Source organism: Chelmon rostratus, chromosome 14 (assembly GCF_017976325.1).
Source record: "Chelmon rostratus isolate fCheRos1 chromosome 14, fCheRos1.pri, whole genome shotgun sequence".
NCBI classification, from domain to species: Eukaryota; Metazoa; Chordata; class Actinopteri; order Chaetodontiformes; family Chaetodontidae; genus Chelmon; species Chelmon rostratus.
In genome coordinates this window covers 16,827,419-16,845,658 of record NC_055671.1, presented here as the reverse complement: position 1 = coordinate 16,845,658, position 18,240 = coordinate 16,827,419, and the positions used below count along the sequence as shown (strand labels likewise).

At 44.3% G+C, this 18,240-nt stretch overlaps 1 protein-coding gene across 2 annotated transcripts; it reads right to left on the bottom strand.

Annotated features, from left to right (window-relative positions):
• Positions 1-2,816: 2,816 nt before the first annotated feature.
• spry4 (sprouty homolog 4 (Drosophila)) lies at positions 2,817-9,991 on the bottom strand. Of its 2 annotated transcripts, none has more exons than XM_041952959.1 (2): positions 9,772-9,991; positions 2,817-7,325 (listed from the first exon to the last, which is right to left on the bottom strand). In XM_041952959.1, exon 2 carries the CDS (start codon positions 7,272-7,274, stop codon positions 6,135-6,137), a length of 1,140 nt encoding a protein of 379 aa, XP_041808893.1. In that variant the 5' UTR covers positions 7,275-7,325; positions 9,772-9,991; the 3' UTR covers positions 2,817-6,134. The 2 variants fall into 2 exon arrangements, with proteins under 2 accessions (XP_041808893.1, XP_041808894.1); XM_041952960.1 differs by lacking the exon at positions 9,772-9,991 and adding an exon at positions 8,339-8,859.
• Between the last annotated feature and the right edge of the window lie 8,249 nt (positions 9,992-18,240).

The following is an 18,240-nucleotide window of genomic DNA, read 5'->3' as shown; positions in this document are numbered from 1 at the left end:
AGAAAGCCAGAAAATGTGTCATGTCTTTGGGATCTGATCCTGACTTTAGCAACAATTTTATCATACAAGGGGGATATCTCGTGCTGTTTTCTTGCATACTAATTGTGCCCCTGCAGCTAAAAGGCTCTATCAAAGACAGGTCGCCAAATTACACTTATTTATTTTGAAAAATCTGCATTTATAGATGTTCAGTGCAACAGAGAAAGAGCAAGGGGGATTTGGGCGGTGAAAGGAAGCGAGTGTGTGTGTCTGTATCTGGGGGTTGTCGGGGGTGCAAGGGGGTTTGGTTGAGTGCTACACCAGATGTGAAAATGACTTTTGCAATATGTCATCTAAACAGCAAACTGCGGGGGATTTACTTGAGCTGACTTGAAGCACATAAGTGCTGGAAAGTCAAAAAATACAGTTAGCTTCTTGAAACGCTCAGGCGGATTCAGAGACCAGCTGAGAGGAAACATCATTCAATGCAGGAAAACGGCATGTGGTTCTCCCTGCGGCCTAGGAGCATTAGCCAAACATATGTCACCTAAATGCAGATTCACGCCAGTTTGCCCCCTCCAAACGGTATCTCAGGTCACACTGATGTACAGATACGGTGACTTAGCTGTGCGAGCTCTGCCAGTTGTGAAACAGAGCAGATAAGAAGACGAACATGAGATGGGTCAAGTCAGATTATGTCGCTTGGAGGTTGCACCTGATGATCCCTTTGTCCTGCGTTATCGCAACACAACCTCTATTTTCGGTGGGGCTCATGTAGTGGTTGTCCAACACACACACACACATGCACACACACACTAGGTCACATGTGTCCTAGCTGGAACAAAGTTCCCTCCGGCCTGAGGGCCACTGACACACTTACAGAATAAAATGACCCTTCTGTTACTCTTTCTCCTCTCCTCTCCCTCCTCTTTTGACCCCTTCTCCTCTCTTTAACAAAAACATCTATGGTGCACGTTTAATTTATGTCTTCTCTTGAGTTGCTAATTTAAATAATTACATTTTCTCTTGGACATGCATGAAACTCTGTCATTGGATCTGAGAAAGTCTTCATGTGTAAGAAATTACCAGCACCACCAGAAATACTTTGCCATAACAACAGCTGGTGTGTGTGTGTGTGTGTGTGTGTGTGTGTGTGTGTGTGTGTGTGTGTGTGTGTGTGTGTGTGTTGGGTGTGACGACCTTATTCTTGACGTTGCAAATGAAGCAGAGCAGAGCACCAACATGCAGCAGCTTCCCTTCACAGAATTAAAAACAACACTTAGAAACATGTGCAGAATCCATTTTTAAAAACGTTCAATAATTAGTTTTCTGGCTGCTGTTCGTTGCATTGTCTCCTGCGGTAAACCCACCCCTCTTTTGGTAGAGCAGCAGGCCAAACCACAGCACAAATAATTATTTGCATACACAGTTTCTGACCCGGGACCGGTTCCTCAGTGAATCCTGCCTGCCATAACACTAGTCGATAATAAATGGTTTCTTCCTCACCTGCCTGTGCTGAGGCTTCCTGTGTTGATGATATGTATGTGGCCCGGTGGGGTGGAGATGACAATGTAGGTGTGGAGGAAGTCAAATGCAGGTGTTTGTGTGTTTCTTTGTGTGTGTGTGTGTATGTGTGTGTGTGTGTGTGTGTGTACGCGCTGTCCCAGGTGGGTGCTGACAGACTGGCAGGTAAACAGGCAGGTTGGTCTCTGATCTCACCTGTTGGAGCAGACACTGCAGCGCCTGCAGGGCTTCTGCAGCGGAAACATGTTCTTTATGTGATGCTGGGAGCTCCGCTCTTCACTTCTCTTCTCTTTCGGCCTCCCTTCTCCTTTCTGGCTGTCTCCTCTCTACATTTTTCACACGCTCCGTGTCGCTCATTTGTTTCACTCTCCTCTCCCAGGTGCACTCGGGTAAACACCCAGGAAACAAGCGCATGGGGGGGAAGGAGGGGAAGGGCATAAAGGGAGGAAGAGCGCCTCGGGGTAACAGCAGCACAGGTGGGCTTGGGGGTGGGGGGTGACGACAGTGTGTGTGTGTGTGAGTGTGTGTGTGTGTGTGTGCGCGCTCCAGCTTCATAAGGAGGTGTTTTGGAAAGAAAGGAATGTTACACATCCAGATTATAACAGACCACCCCTATAAACTAGAAGGAAGTCAGTTTAACCTGTGAGTCAAACACACACACACACACACACACACACACACACGCACACACACACACAGCAGCCATCAAGTATAATCTGATATGAAATGAGCATCTGACTGGTTCGTGTCTCATGTTTCATCGTCCAGAGGAAGTCAGCAAATTATTTCCTGTTACTTATGTAATGTTTTCTTTCAGTTTGAGGTCAAGCTGCTTTATTTGGCCTCCACTGCCCCACCAGTGTTTTATAGAGAGAGATCTATTCAGACACAGGAAGGGGGGACCTCAGGAAGTTGAAGTGTCGATGTAAAACAACTAAAGCCCGTAAATGTTCTTTTGCAGAATGATTAATGGTTTAAGGAATCAGCATCTAGTAAGAGGTAGGCCTAGACGCGTTTAAGTGCTTACAGAGTTGTTAAAGTTGTTTAAAGCTGTATTTTTCTTCCTAAAATCTCCTGTGCATGTGCACCATTACTGCAAGTCTTCTCACCATGTTGGAAAATGTTGCTTGATAGATATTTGGCCATGAATAAAGCTATTTGTCTTTACATAGGAAGTGTATTTTTGTCCCAAATCCCTCTTAATGTCTCTCTATGTGCATGGTAACTCTGAAGGTACGGTGTGTGTGTGTGTGTGTGAGAGAGAGAGAGAGTGTGTGTGTGTGTAGCGACACAGTAACGACACAACAGCCAGATATATTTAACAATATATATTTCCATTGTCAATGTACATTCCATTTCGACATAAGCTTTCTTCACGAACAAAAAGTTGGCATCTAAATAAATACTATATAAAATAGAACTTCAAAATAAATATATCTATAAAGGGAACCTTTTATATGAGAGATTTTTTTTCTTTTTGTTGTATCTAAACAAAACAAAAGCACAGATCTCGTTCTTAATCCCCAACATTGACATTGCAAAGGCATAAAGGAATGGAGTAGCATCACCCAGCTGCATGAGACTTTTCCTCTTAGAGTTGAAAATCAAAAAAAAAAGTTGGTGCCCGCAAACGAGCGGCACAAAGGGTATGGGTGTGTAAAAGTCACAGCATTGTAGCATAGGGGGAAAAAATAGGATAAAAAGGTTATAATCGTCGACTTGTCGTTGTTGGTGGTTATTCCACACCTTGAACAGGCTAGCGAGCACATGTTAAAGTATAAAGCTAACGTGAAGTGAAGAACATTACTCTTGCAGTGACAGAGCTGAGAAGTGAAAGAAAACAAAGGCAGCGACTGTTTAAAAAAGAGGTCCGCTGGTTAAAAAGACGGCACAGAACACAACTCGAGAGGAAAACAAAGACGAGGAAGAGGAGGGGGAGGACGGAGAGAAAGAGAGACAGACTTGTCTTTCTCTGCCGTCTCTGTGGTATGACAAGTTTATGCACAGCAGCTGTGTTTGTCAATCAAGGCCAGGGGTGTTTGTTGGACAATTTCTCAGGGAGGAAGGAGGGAAGAAGAGGGAAGAGAGGAGGGGGGGGTGGAGAAGAGAAAAAGAGGGGAGAGAGCTGAGACGCTGAGCAGTAACAGCGGGAAATGGGTTGATCCGGATAGGGGTAGATTGTGTTCCCTGTGTGGATTCAATGAGTCCACAGTCTTTAGGACTCAGAGAGGAACTGGGGAATTAGCTTAGCCTCTCGACTGCTAATGAGCCATGGATAGCATAAACAGCAGGAGTCTTATTCTTTTTTTTTTTTTTTTTATTGCCGGGCACACTTTTCTAAATGAAGTGCTAGTGATAGAAAGACCTGTCATTTTTGTGCCCCCCCCCCCCAACCTTCCTCTCACCACCCTCCCTCGTTTCTCTTTCTCACATCCTCAAAAACATCTTACCCTCAAAATATATATCTAATATATTCTCTATATATTTTGTACTGAATTGTAGTTATAATGTACCATGCAATCTTTCAAGGACATTTAAAAGTCTCTTCTAAAGAACACAAATGTTGTGAAACTATTTACAGCAAATAACATTTCACCTGCATAGCTCTATTACTAAATATATTGTCAAAACATTTGTGATTTTTGTCGCCCACCTGCAGGTGCTGGGCCCTCGCCCAGTCACACAATCATTCTTCAGTTTTGGCACCTTTCCCTTGGACTGAATTGCTAGGTTTTGAAAATATTGCCTCATACATTCAAGACTAAGGACAGTGTGTTTTTTTCTTTCCTTTTTTTTTGTGAAATCAGCTTTGTGCAACAAGACAAATACAAGTATGAGCAAAGTAAGGCGCCCTCGTGGAAGTTGAGGGTCCAACATGAAAGAGAGGTGTGTGTTATGGAGCAACAAAGACAGTATGCCTTTATGCCAAACAGAAAAGGCCATCTGTATTAAAGGGCAGCGTGCCTTTGAGAACCAACTGCCGTCGACTCCGTTTGGCAAGAGTGCGTAACAACTGCGACCACTCAGACAGCGAAAAACAAGCTACTGTATGCTAGCTTCCTTTGGCAAAGTCCTAGGAATGTCATGCAAGCCACAAAAATAGACTATAAGAATAAAAGACAGGCTATCCGACTAACGCAGCGATGCAGCATCATGATTAGAATTTAATGAAGACACTGTGTTGAGGGGGGGCTGAGGTGTGTGGACTAAACGCAGTGCACGCAAACGTAACGCGAGATAGCTGAGGTGGTTAATACTGTGCTTTAGTACATCCTTGAAGGGGTTTGCGTCTTCCTAAAAAGGTTGTGCAAGTGGCAGGTTTGATTCCGACAAAGGCTGACTAGACACAAACACAACGACGACTTTGCTATGCCTTCTCTCCTCCTCTTTGCTCTCCATCACTTGCGTCCCCTCTCCCCCGGAAACGTCATTTTCTGGCCAGTTTGTCTCCCACTTAGCTTACTTGCTTTAAATTATTCACTATTGCCTTTTTGCCCCTAAATGTTTCTTTGCCTTCTTGTGCAAAGAGGAAGTAGACCAGGCTCTTAGGCAGTTTAGAAATCAACATGCTGTAGGCCAAGTTCTTGAGAGGATTACTGTAACAGTCCCTGAGAAGGTTGGGTGTACTTTTTTCTCTTTTTTTTTTGACACATTTCTCTACAACACATCGACTTCTAGCACGGTGGGTAACCATTAGACTAGAGCATGCAGGTCATGACATGCATTACCTCTGAGGTGATTGGTGAACAGCATTCAAAATCTTTAAAAATGTCTGGACTTCACCCCCACCCCCCAAAAACAAAATAGGAAACACACCGAAAAGTGATTATCTCTCTCTCAGTTGCCTCTCACAACTGCTTATGCACAATGCAGGCTGAGAATTATAGGAAATTACTATTATTTTAAAGTCTCAAAAGGTTTGTCTTTACAGCTCCCCGGTGGAGATAAATCATTAGCATCACCAAGCTAGCATCTTTAAGCTAAAAGAGGAAAAAGGGCGACACTAAAAGATGGTGATCATCATAATAGTGGAGAGAGTGAGTGAGTAAGTGGTGGTTTCACTCCCGCGGTGGCCTATCATAAAGCCACAGTATAGGTAATCACTTGTTTTTGTGTTTGTTCAGACAGAGGGACACTGGGCTGTGCTTTTGGGGGTGGGAGGGGGTTTACAAATATTTATCTCCATCCAATAACTTTCGTGTTATCCGAGGATCAGCAACCAGCTTCTGGTTAGTTACTGTTACAAAATTAGCTGTGAAATACAGAGCAGCAGAGAGGTACAATGACTTTGTGCCTTCAGCCATCTTTCCAAAACAACACAAACATCAGTCCCACAATCTAGTCTCTTCTTCTTGTCACACTCATACAAAAAAAAAACATCTCAGAGGGGCTGTTAGCTTTTCCTACAAGCCAACTCTCTCAGATCAGGCCCCTGTTGATCATCCACCCTATCAAACATAGGTCAAGAAGCCATTTAAGTACCTTTGTTTTACATAAGTCATCTTCCAGCAGATTAATGGGGTAGTTTAAGGGGTTGGTGTTGGATTGTCCTATCCATAGAGAGCAAGCAAGTACTGTGTGGTCCTGTCCATGTTTTTTAGCAACGCTACTGCAGCCAGTTTGGTCCAGTATCATGACCCCTGCTGCTGCTTCTCTAGTGTCCCAACTTTTGCTGCCACACCTCCGTTTTTACACACAGGGGCGCTCACGCCGCCCTGCGAGTTCTTGCAGCGGCATCCGGGCCTGCTAACATTGTCGTAACACTTCTGTCCCAGTTTGGCCAGGCCGGTCGCGGGCAGATAGCAGACCAGGCAAGGCAGGACGACGGAAAGGGCAGCCATGAAGGACCAACGCGCGCAGCAGTTGGCCTGGGAGCAAGAGCAGGGCTTGTCGGCGCAGGAGCCCTCGTCGTCCTCATCCTCGGTGCAGTGGTAGAAGATCCCTTTGACCAGGCACATGCAGGTGGCTGTATCCACCAGGCTCTGAGCAGAGCACAGGCACTCCTGGTTGCAGACCCAGCAAGAGGGTAGGGTTCGGGGGAGCGTACACTCCGTGCATCGGCACTTCCCGCAGTGCTCGCAGAGAATTAGGTGCTTCTTCTCGGCTGGGGAGGAAGGGATCAGCGCCAACCCCTGCTGGCCTCCAGCGGTGCACACACCTCCTGCGGGTATCTTTGCAGACTTGAGGTCCAGCGATTTAGAGGAGGAGGAGCAGGAGGAAGAGGAGGTGAGGACTTTTGATTCAGAGGAAGTGAAGCAGCCTGGAGTTCGGGTAGTGATTGTGTTGGCGGGGCCCTGGTGGGGGTGCAGGTTTGGGTGGTGGTCCACCGTCGGAGTGGGCGCAGCGTGGTCCAGCAGCCTCTGATCGGACGAGGTGCTGCTGCTGCTGCTGATAGAGCTGGGCCTCCCACTGAAGGAAATCCAAGGGTGGGTGGTGGTGTCCTGGTGAGGGTGGGGCTCGCACCTGCCCTGCTGGTGGTGCTGGTGTTGGTGATTGTGATGATGGTTGTGGTTCGCCCCCAGGAAGGCCTCCTGATTCTGACCGAGCCATGTGATTCTTCGGTTCACAGACTTCTGACTCGGGGGCTGCTGGGAGACGACGGCGGGGCTGTCGATGTAGTCGTTCTCCACATGCGAGGACTTTATCTGGTCGATGGGGTAGATGGTGAGAGGGTGCTGCAGGCGGCCGTAGGGCACTCGACTGTCCAGCAGGGGCTGGGATATGAGGGAGGAGGACACTCCGGGGATGTGGTGGGGAACCCTGGACTCCATGTGTAGGCTGGTGCCTTGCACGTCTTCTCTCTAAAGCAGCATTTAGCAATACTGCAAAGACAGACATAAAAGAGACAGTTAAAATCTGCTGTGTGTGCTGTTCAAGTTGTTGCTCTTTAACTCCTTTTGATCCTCTTTTTTTTCCTCTTAAGATCTTATCTGGAGCCACAAAGAAAGCATAGTATGTGATGAAAAACAGTGAATGTAGTTAATATATCAGAAAAAAGTCCAAAGAATGACAGCCAGGTTAGCTAGAAACAGTATGAGCACCAATCATCTTTAATTTGTCTTTAAACAAGAGGAAGACCATGTTTGCATGTAAATAACCTTGTATTTAATCACACTTGTCAAAGTGTGTTGGAGGGTCTGGTTGCAAAATATTATTTTTCCCTCTCGGGTATAATTTCCTGCTTTTGCATTGCTGGTGTTGGCGACTAACCACAGCTTTAACTCGTGATTAAACCACGAAAACTACTTCCTCACATTAATAAGACTTTTCTTTACGACTGTACTAAATCATACAATGACTGTCCGAGAGCTACGGGGATCACAAGATTTCAAATCAACACCCCGGACTGCATGTTAGACTGATATGTATTACAGATTACTTCACCCAAGACGAAAACCAAAGCGTTTCAGGCTCTCGGCGAAGACCTTTTTTCCAGGCCGGATCTCTGCAATAATCTGAATGTAGAGTTTCCAAACGATCTTGATCTTTAGACTGAATACCAAGAGGGTTTCAAACCTCCTCCATTCTAACTTTGACATTAGAACAATGGAAGTTGGACTCTCGTTGCCTCCCTTCCAAAGGAGCAGGGTGCACCAGAGAGCAGGGTTTGCATGCAAAAGACTCAAAGATGCAAAACAAGGCAGAGCAAAGAGGAGGCTGCCAGAAAAGAGACTTCAGCTCAGCCAAAATGAACGCAAGAGGCAAAGAAAATGAGGTGTTTGGATAAAATCACACAGTAATAAGGCAACTCACACCGAGTAATATCATTGATCTATTCTCTCCCTAGATATACAGTATATATGAATCAAACCAAGCTTGGAATTTGTGAATGGACCTGATTCTGTCCGCTGCAGGTTTTTGTGAATGAAAGCTGCTGGCTGCGCTCGCTCTTGCGAGCATGAATCAATGCGCTCTAGTCATGATGAGTCGGAGTGAAATCGGTTTCATCCATTTTCATCGACGAGCGCTCGGCAGCCGGCAAAGACCTAACCTACTTTACAGGAAACAAAAAGATGATTGAAGACGAACGGCGCCGCGCAACCGACGTTTCCACTGACCCATATCAGCGGTGTTAAGTTAGCTGATTGCAAAATAGGCCTTCCCCACAAACCCAGCCTCATTCACCCCATAAGAGACATTATGTGTCTTATCATTCTTCCAAGGCGACCTGAATTTTCTGCAAACGACCGTGCGGTGGTTTGCGACTGCTGATTTATGGTCTAATTCGTGTAAAAACGTGTCAGCAGTCGACGCTGCTCCGCTTGACCGTCAACTCCTGTTATTCCACTTTTTTCCTCGCATTTGCAAAAGCCTGGTTGAGAAACCTGTTGCGACACCGCTGGCATCGACACAAGTCCTTGCGATCGTCAAATCTAGACCATTATGAGCTCTGAGCCGGAACAGTGCGTGTGCAAGTGCGTGTGTGCGTCCCTCCCTTCAATATGTGAATGGACTGAGTCATAAAAACCGGAGGCGGCCGCTCGGCATACTCAAATAGCATGTTTATATAGGCAGTGCAACCACGTATTCAACACCTCACTCTTAATATCTGTAAACGACAAAGTTACGACATTGATAAAGAAAATGGTACACTGTGTGCCACCGGACACACGGCTGGGTTTTAATCGGCGGCGGTTAAATGCGCCATGCGTAACCGCTGGACGTTGTCGCTCAACCCAAACGATTAAGACTAATTTTAACCCTCTCATCGAAGTTGGCCGGATAAGATGAAAAAGGGATTGCGGTGAAAACACCTGACACCTCCGACATGTTGCGCCAACCAGGCTGCAGAGCGAGAGCGAGACACGCAGCCGAGCCGCCCGAGGTACGCTGCAACATGTACGGGCTTCAGTGAGGACGGAGATCTGGACAGAGGTGGAAATGTGGATCCGTTGCGCTACATTACACCGTGACAGTGGCTTTAAAATAACCATAAATAGACCTGAAATGCGTGTGCGCTGTCGGAAAAGCGGCATTTCGAACAAGTTATGCGCTAAAACACGACACTCTCTCCCCCTCTCTGTGCCCTCAACCTTGCTTTTGGTAAGAAATCGGTGGTTAAATATTGACTCAAAGCGCAAACACTAGTCGGGGAAACAGCTCGTTGCAAAACAGTTTGCAGGAGCGTTTTCGTGCCTGCGATCCGGCGGCTTGAGAGGCACCGTGACGCGTCGGTGGCGGAGGGACAGGATGGTGGGGTTTGTGCAGCCACACGCTCACAAGTTACAAACATTTAACGATGAGCAAACACCAGAGGCGATCACTTACCGCGGTTTCAGGATAAAATTCTCATCTCTTCGTTGCGCACGACGTTTGCGCGCAGGATATAGTCCAGTCCGAGCACGTTAGTAGCTCCACAAATGTTGAGCAAAGGTAAGTCCAAGTGTTGGGAGATATTATGAGCGATGTGGGCAAGAGGAGAGCGGGTCTCCTGCACTATTCTCCACTCGCTGGTGCGTAAAAGGCGACTGCGGTTGTGGACGCAGGGCTTTGGATATGATGTTGCAACCACCGAGGGGGAGGGAAGTGAGTTTTTATGAATGGGAGGGTAGAGGAGAGGAAAGGGACGGCACTGCGCAGATGCCTCGGCTTTTTTTCGCTCTTTTTTTTGTGAATGGGAGGGCAGAGCGACTCGGGAGGGCTGAAATGCGGAGGTTACATTTTTATGAATGGGGAGGACTCCGAATGGCATTGCGCAGGCGCGATGCCGAGATTTTTATGAATGGGAAGAAATGGCGAATGAGGCGTGTGTGTATGAGAGAGGGAGAAGGGGGTGAGGGAAAGAGGAGGTGGGGGCTTTTTTTTGGTCACAAGGGCAATGTCAGGGCTGATTTACATAAAGAGTCGACTCATCGGCTGTGGTGCCACTCTCGCTTTATTTTAGCCAGATAATTTATTTATCTGTGCAGCTTGCGCTTCCTGCTACATGTTAAAGGAGACGCGGTTATGGTGGGGTTGTGTAATAGATGAGAGGGATATTGAGTGGGCTCAATCTGCTATGAATTAGCTCCTTTTTTTTCTTTGCTGGCAAATCTGATCTCTAATATTCGTCTGATTCTGATGAATGGTGCCAAAACGTCTAATGAAAAACATGAAGATGCAGTCATGGCCTACATTTTAGGAAACAAAACATCCAAGCGGAGCTATAAATCTGCAGGAATGTGATACGAGCGGGTTTTATAAATGAAATATAGTTTTCCACTTTAATCAGTGCAGCCTCGACGAGGATATCAAGACTGCTTCGGATCGCATGTCTGAGCTCGATTAGGCGAAATAATGGCCGCTCCCCTCTGTTCCTGTTCTATCTAAAGCCGTTTATTGCGAACAAGGACGTGCCCTTCCTTCCTCTGCAACAATGTGAGGTATGACTACAGCTTCTGTGGTAGTGTAAAAAAAAACAAAAAAAAAAACAGGAGAAGAGAAGGAGACGGGAGGAGGGGGAGGAGAAGAGAAGGGTGGGGGGTTATAACGCCTCCTCTGAAACGCAAACCAGCATGAGGGCAGGCAGGATTCACAAAAGGACAGGATGTTGTTGATTTGTACCGAAACCACACGGAGGAAATGAGTGTGAATTTCCTTTCTCTCTGACATCCAAGTGTGTGTGTGTGTGTGTGTGTGTGCGCGCGCGCGCGCGCGCGCAAACCCCCCCTGCCACCACCCCACCCCACCTCCCTCCCTCAGCTTGGGGCTTTTAACCAGTCAAAGGTTAACAGTTGCCCCATTATCCGTTTGCACACATCACTATGGAAACCGCTACACCTCCAAATTGGGATTATTGTTTTGGAGAGGGCTGCATGCAGACAGAAAGAGGAAGGGAAGAATGAAATTTATTTGTATTTGGACAGATCAGGGACAGATCAACATGCTGGAACATATCGAAAAGAAATCAGATTGGATGAATGTGAAACAACAGCTTTTGAACAATATGACACAGTTCCACAGATGTGTCCAGTAGTTCTAAAATTCTTAAAAAATACTTCAAGGTATACTTGAAGAAGTATGACTGGGGAGCTCAACAGTAAATTCATGAGCTTATCATGCATGTATATTGTACTTTAGCATAATATAAATAGCCCATTGTTCTGTTATTAATTTTCCTATTAATACAGGAAATAAATAACCAGTAAGTAAGTTCTCATGTAAAGCCCTTTAAGGTAATGTTGCGCTATATAAATAAAATGGACTTGACTTTATTCACACGGCACTTTTACACACTACACATGAAAAACCAAAATAAAATGAAAGACTATGTAAATAGGCTGTAGTGGAGACTGCTGAGGTTAATCATATTGCATGTGGATTCTGCTGCACACTGCCTTGTGGTAAATATGTGAACCCAGAGCTAGTTTTGAATGGTATCACTCAAATATCTGCTGCATGGCATTATAAAACAGCCCTGTGAAGTGGGAACGGTTTTACCTTCTGTCTGTAGGGATCTTTTCAGTAAAAAAGTATCTCAAAGAATCTATTTTAAAAATAAAAGAAAGGAGGCTTTCATAATAGGCCAACAAATATGTAAATCTTGCACAGCAGCCTCTCTTTTCCTTTTCCTCACATCTTACTCTCTATCACACACTCACACACACACTGGGAGATGCACAAAGACACATACTGTAGATACTTGCATATTTCTGTCTGCAGCTGCGTGGCTCGCAGGCATGGCCTATATGAAGTGCTTGTTGAATTGTAGATTTCTTGTCGGTGTGATCATCCAGGCATACATGCACGGAAGGGGAGGCCTAGATTTCTCTCCAGAGTCTTCCCTCCCAGCCTTCCTTCCTGCCACATCTGCTGGCTACTGCTGTGAGCTTGGGATTCTAATGGACAGCCCCATCTGCTTCCAGAGAAGTTTCACATATTTAATGTTAAAGGGGATTTTTTTTTATCCAGTTCCAGTGTCCAAATCCAACAAAACCGCCATTATTTGTATTTTCAACACTTCCTTCTTCTTTATTCAAAGTTGTTTTTTTTTTAGAAAAGTCTGCAGTTGAACTGTTCCAGACATTTCTGTCTAAATCAAATTAAAATATCAAAAGCCTCTTTGTTTATCACAGGTCTATCACTTCATGTACTTCACTAATCTGTTGGTGCTCGTCAGTCTTGTATTTCCTGACTGCTCCCAAGACACAAAAACTTGAGAAAAGCTGGTAATTGCTCAGTGCGTGTGTGTATTTGCCTGTCTGTGTGTGTGAGCCGAGTGTTAGGTGACAGTGCTTAAATGCAAATGACAGCGGTAACTACAGAGTGCTCGCAACTTACATCAAAAGCTTCCTGTTGCAGGTAAGCCATCATTTACTTCATTCCCCCCTTGACACTTCACAATACGCATCTCTCACCAATTAACAATTGTGTGGGGCTGGAGCCGCACTGCGACAGCCTGAAGACTCTGAATGCCTTCAAAGTGCATTTCACACCAGGTCACCATGTCTGCGTGCTCACAGCTCTCTCACACACTTGAAATACAATCCTGAAGAGAGAAACCGAGAAGTGGCGACGACACAAAAAAGGCCTTGCAAAAAAAGAGTTATGGATAGTGATTAATCGTATTTAATATACACACACTACATGCAGCAAACAGTTGCTCAGTTTTGAAACATGTTTCTGAAATAACTCTGGAACATTATTAAAAAGGCTGGTTTTGCTGAATAATCTGGAAAAAAAGTTATTAAAAAGTTCATAGCTTAAACTGTAGTTTGTAAAAATTCCCCCATCAAACATTTATAATCTTTATCTAACACAATGGAGGCAGTGCAGATAGCTGCATTCAACATTCAAATACAGATTTATGTTGTTAAGGAGCAATGAGGAATCTTCTTCCACCTTCTTGCTGTGAGAGTTGAACCTCTAGTGCATTCAGAAGGATGACTGTTCCTACATTTCACAACAGCTCTGCTTGGTCGTGATGATATTCTTCCCGGTTGTAGGACTGAATGTTTGTTAGTCAAATTTACCAAAGGATGTCAATACAAAGACGGATTTAAGGGAAACTGTGGAGTGTTTATATCAAAACAGTGGCTATTGTTGCTGTTATACGATTTTTCCCCCATTGTATCCTCTGTCCCAGTATGATGTCACATCATCTGGGATTAAGTCTTTGAATTTGGTTAAGTTGTTCAAAAAGATAATGAAAAGTGCATCAACTTTTTATTGTGACCACATAGCAACTGGGGGTAAATGTGAAAACTAGTCATCTTAGCAGGTGAGCCCGCTAAAACAGTTACATAAATGGTTGAAAAGTAATGGATTGGCAGTTGAAATAGTTTGGCGAGCTAGCTGAATGGTTGAAATACAGTAGTTAGCTCAAAGTAATGAATTAAAAAAAAAACAGTGAGCTAAAAGCAGCCGAATGGATTAAACAGTCAAAGCAGTTGACTAAAAGTAGTGGTTGTGATAGTTTAAAGTCAGGAATAAATGGTTAAAGTTGTTAACGTATGGAATAGTTAAAATAGTTTTAGTATGTAGTATGTATTCTGTGAAGACCCGCCCCACCTCTGCTGCTGATTGGCTCTGAAACCTGACTTTTTTTTCCTTACCACAACCATCTAACCAACCATCTAACCCTAACTCTAACCAAGCAAAGAACACTAGCCAATCAGAGTGATGTTGGGCGTGTTCTTTCCAACATGTTTCTGACTATTTGGGTTCCTGGAATAAAGGGCCATCGAATGCACGCACCCTGAAATAGATTGTTAACTATAAATGAAGAGCTAAAGTGATTGTCTAGCTATACAATTGAAATATTTGGTAAAATTAAGTAAAATAGCGAGCTAAAAGTAGTGGAAATAGTTGAACACAATGAATAAATGGTTGAAAATGGATAGCAGTTGAACTAGTTAGCTGTAAACAAACAGATGAAATTGTTATCTTAAAGTTATGGATAACAGTTGAAACAGCTAGTAATGTAAGCTAATGGGTAAATGGTAGGTCCAGCTCTGCTCCAGGTAGCAGGAGTACATATGCAAACTTGACCAAAGCAACCCAAGACTAATAACTGAAATGTACGAGAAAATGATCAATTTCCTCTTAAATATAGTTTGCAATCATAGCCGGTGTTGACGGCGAAGAGGCAGCCTACTTGAGCTCATGTGAAAGGGCCCTGAGGGTTGGAAACCACTGCAGTAGAGTACATCGCCAATACTTGTGCTTTTGTACGGCGTTACCATGAGGCTGGACTTTTCTTTCAGACAGAAGATTAGGCTTAGGGCCAACAGCAACAGAACAAGCAAATGTAATGACGTGTTAAAACCTACAGGAACACTCAAACCGAGCGAGCTTGAGAGCTGCATTGTAGAAAACTCTATAGTTTGCCTACAGCGAGAGGCGGATCTCGACCACGAGGCCAGGTAGCTCTAACTCCTCAAATATTGACTTCCTTCCTCGCCGCCCGCCTGGTCAGGAGGTGTGTTTGTGTGCTTTGGAGTCAGGAGAGGTGTGTGGTGAGAGAGGTAGGAAGGGGTGGGGGTGGGGGCGCATGTACGTGTGGTTGTGTGAGTCTGTGTGTCCACATCCATCAAAATAAAGAGTTTGATGACTTTGGCCTGCCCTCGTTGCACCATAATAGGATACATTAGACCTAATTCACTTAGAGCTGTTAGAGAGCTCAAAAATTCCTGTAAAGGAATAACAACACGGAGGCCAAATGAGCTCCACTGGCTCTGCTGCCTTAGGAATCTTACAGCAGGTTGTTTCGTAACAAAATCCTAACTATTATTTTCCTTATTATCACAATTATATGTCTGTAGACTTTCTAAAATCTCATTTCTTTGTATAATTTTTGATACAAACAAATCACCATCATCACCAGGAACTATATTTCTACTTTTACCCCAAACCAAGCAATTCCTTTGTCGCACAATCAACTTTCAAACAGGTTTATGCCACATTAGTTCCAAAGCTTTGCATGGGTATCTGCCATTCTGAAAGGACTACAAAAAAAACAAAACACGACCAATAATTTGACATAGCTACGCAACAGGAAATGGGTTTTGTGGCTCCACATAGTCACACCCATTGTTACAAAATTTTGTTTTTTTTTGTGGGCAGCCATCCCAGGTACCGTGACCTCACCTGGTCTGGGTCGGTCATACTTAAGACAACTTCAGGAAGCTTACACCATTTAGCAGAAGCTTTTCTCTGTGTTATTATGGGCAAGAGTGTTGCACTGAGGCCCTCAAAGCAGTGACCACACAACAACTGCAAAAACTCTACAGACCCCTATGAAGAAGATTTTGTCTCAGAGAATGCAGACTGAAAAGATTATTGTTGAAAAGCAGGAAGAAAACTATACTTAAGTTGGTGGAACTAAGGTATGATCAGTCACTTTATGCTCATATGTGTGAAACATCCTTGGAAGTGTATCAACTTCATATTGACTCTCAGGGACGACTTGAGGATCCCTAGTTTGGAAACCCCTGACCCTCGAGGTCAGGTAGACTATATTTTCACCGGGTGACCCAGTCGCGGTGTCCATGTTGACAAGCATCCGCCCTGCTGAAATGCTCTCGAGCGAGACCCCGAATCCGTGTCAGCCGCAGGGGCGCTGCTCTGTCGCTGACCCTGACCTCTGAACTTTCTGGGTTGGTGGAAGAGCGATGAAAGAATTTCCCTGCAGGGATCAATAAAGCCATCTCATTAAAACACTGTGATACATTTTTAGCATGGGTGGTCCTAGAGGGATTCATACACAGAGGATTTAGTAGGCCTACACTCTTGACTATTTCTTCTATATCATTGTTTGCATGCTCTAATGAACTCATGACAGTACCGGAAACCGGCAGTGAAGATATGGCTGAAAAACAGGAAAAAGTGCTTCCAAGGTAAAATAAACCACATGTCTTTTTAAAGAACATCTTCTTGCCTTTGTTGAGGTGATTTATGAAGCAGGTCATTCCTTCTCTGTGCTACAGCTTTGTTGTTATCATGTTCTGTATATTTTTGGCTCTCTTCCCTATTATGTTAACATGGTTTCGTGTAAATACATCTAAATCTGAATGAGTAGCCGATCCAGTTGTTCTTCATGGCTTTGGAAGCTAGTTTGATCGTCTGCTCTTTGATGACTTTGTTGAAACCCGCCACGTTGTGAGTGCGCAAATTGCAAAGTGGCACAAACGTAAATACAAAAAGGGCTTTCTGTGCATTTGTCATTTTTTAACTGGCCTCACGTGCATGGTATCACTTCTTTAACTCAAACTCAGCTATAAGTCTGATAATCTGTAAAACTGCCAGGAACCTGAAATACAACAAAAACAATAGAGGCAGTGAGAAACATTTAGTAATAATCACTCAAAATTAAAAAAAAAAAAAAACAGTCAAAAGTTGAAAAAACAGTTGGTACAGTCCAGTCCAGCTGGAAAATGTAAGAAATAAGACCATAACACAGTCTATTTACATGTAAAACTGATTTTATTACAACTTGTTTTTGTGCCTTTTTCACTTAAAGTCAATGTATGCTGTTGTAAATCACAGAGCACATTAATAATTCCAACATTTTATGGCCCACAAACATAAATGAGGCACTGCATGAAAGCCCCACATCAGCCCTTTCAGCTGTTCTTTTCAACTGGTCTGTGTGTGATATATAAATAAAGTTATGTTACTATAAATAAAACAAGTTAAGTGTGTTTCACTGCTGAATACACAGACTCCAGAGGATACACCAACAGCTCAACTCAGCTTTATTTAAGTAGCAGCTTTCATACCAACATGCAACTCAAAGTGCTTCACAGTGCTGGGTTCAAACAGCTCAGACAAAAAGTAAAAGCAACAGCGATAGGGCCCGTGTTGAGAAAGACAACAGTAAATACACAAAAGTTAGCAGAGCCGATGTATTTTTAACAATTTGTTCACTTCTCAACAACAGTTTACAAGGCTTTAATGGGTGCACCAACTGCATTTAAACTCGAGTATTTTGCACATTGTGGGATTTGAAAAGACGCCGTCCAAATCTTTTTCACATTTTCCTGCCGCACCAGTTCCAGACCGACACTCCTCTCGCCATGGATACTGTGGAAACTGCTATAGGGCGCTGCACTCGGCAAAACGTTGGAGGAAACACTTTGCATCTTTGGGACTGAACATCACTAAAACACTAGTGGAAACTCTGTCTCGTAGATAATGTTGAAAAAAAAAACAAGATGCAACAGATTCTCCTCTGACTGGACGATGTGCATGAGCAGAGTTTATATTGTGGCACCAAAGATCAGCTTGTCTCTCAAGGCTGTTGAGGCATTGTGTGCTGCACATCCTGATCTCCTCCATCCACACATCCATAAACATTCATGAGCCTTACGGTTCATTCAGAATTCACACACACATCAACATTCATCCCTAACTTGGCCTTCCATCCCTGTTTCCATCGTCAACCGGCTGGCTGATATTATGTCTAATTCCAGGCATGTAATTAGTGTGTAGCCTGGTCTGGTTCTGTCTGGGTCAGTGTCGAGACTGTGTGTGTGTGTGTGTGTGTGTGTGTGTGTGTGTGTGTGTGTGTGTGTGAGAGTAAGAGCGAGAGTGGTGTGTAGTTGGAGTGTGTGTGTGTAGAGTCTGATGTTAGCCAGCACCTCAGGATGGGATGCGGACTGCACCACTCTGAGCTGAACCACACATACAGGGCAAATAAAAAACACATTACTGTGCTAGCACATGCACGCACACACACACACACACACACACACACACACAGGGTAGGTCTATCCTTGATACCCTTGTGCCAAGGACACGCAAGTGCTCACATGCACA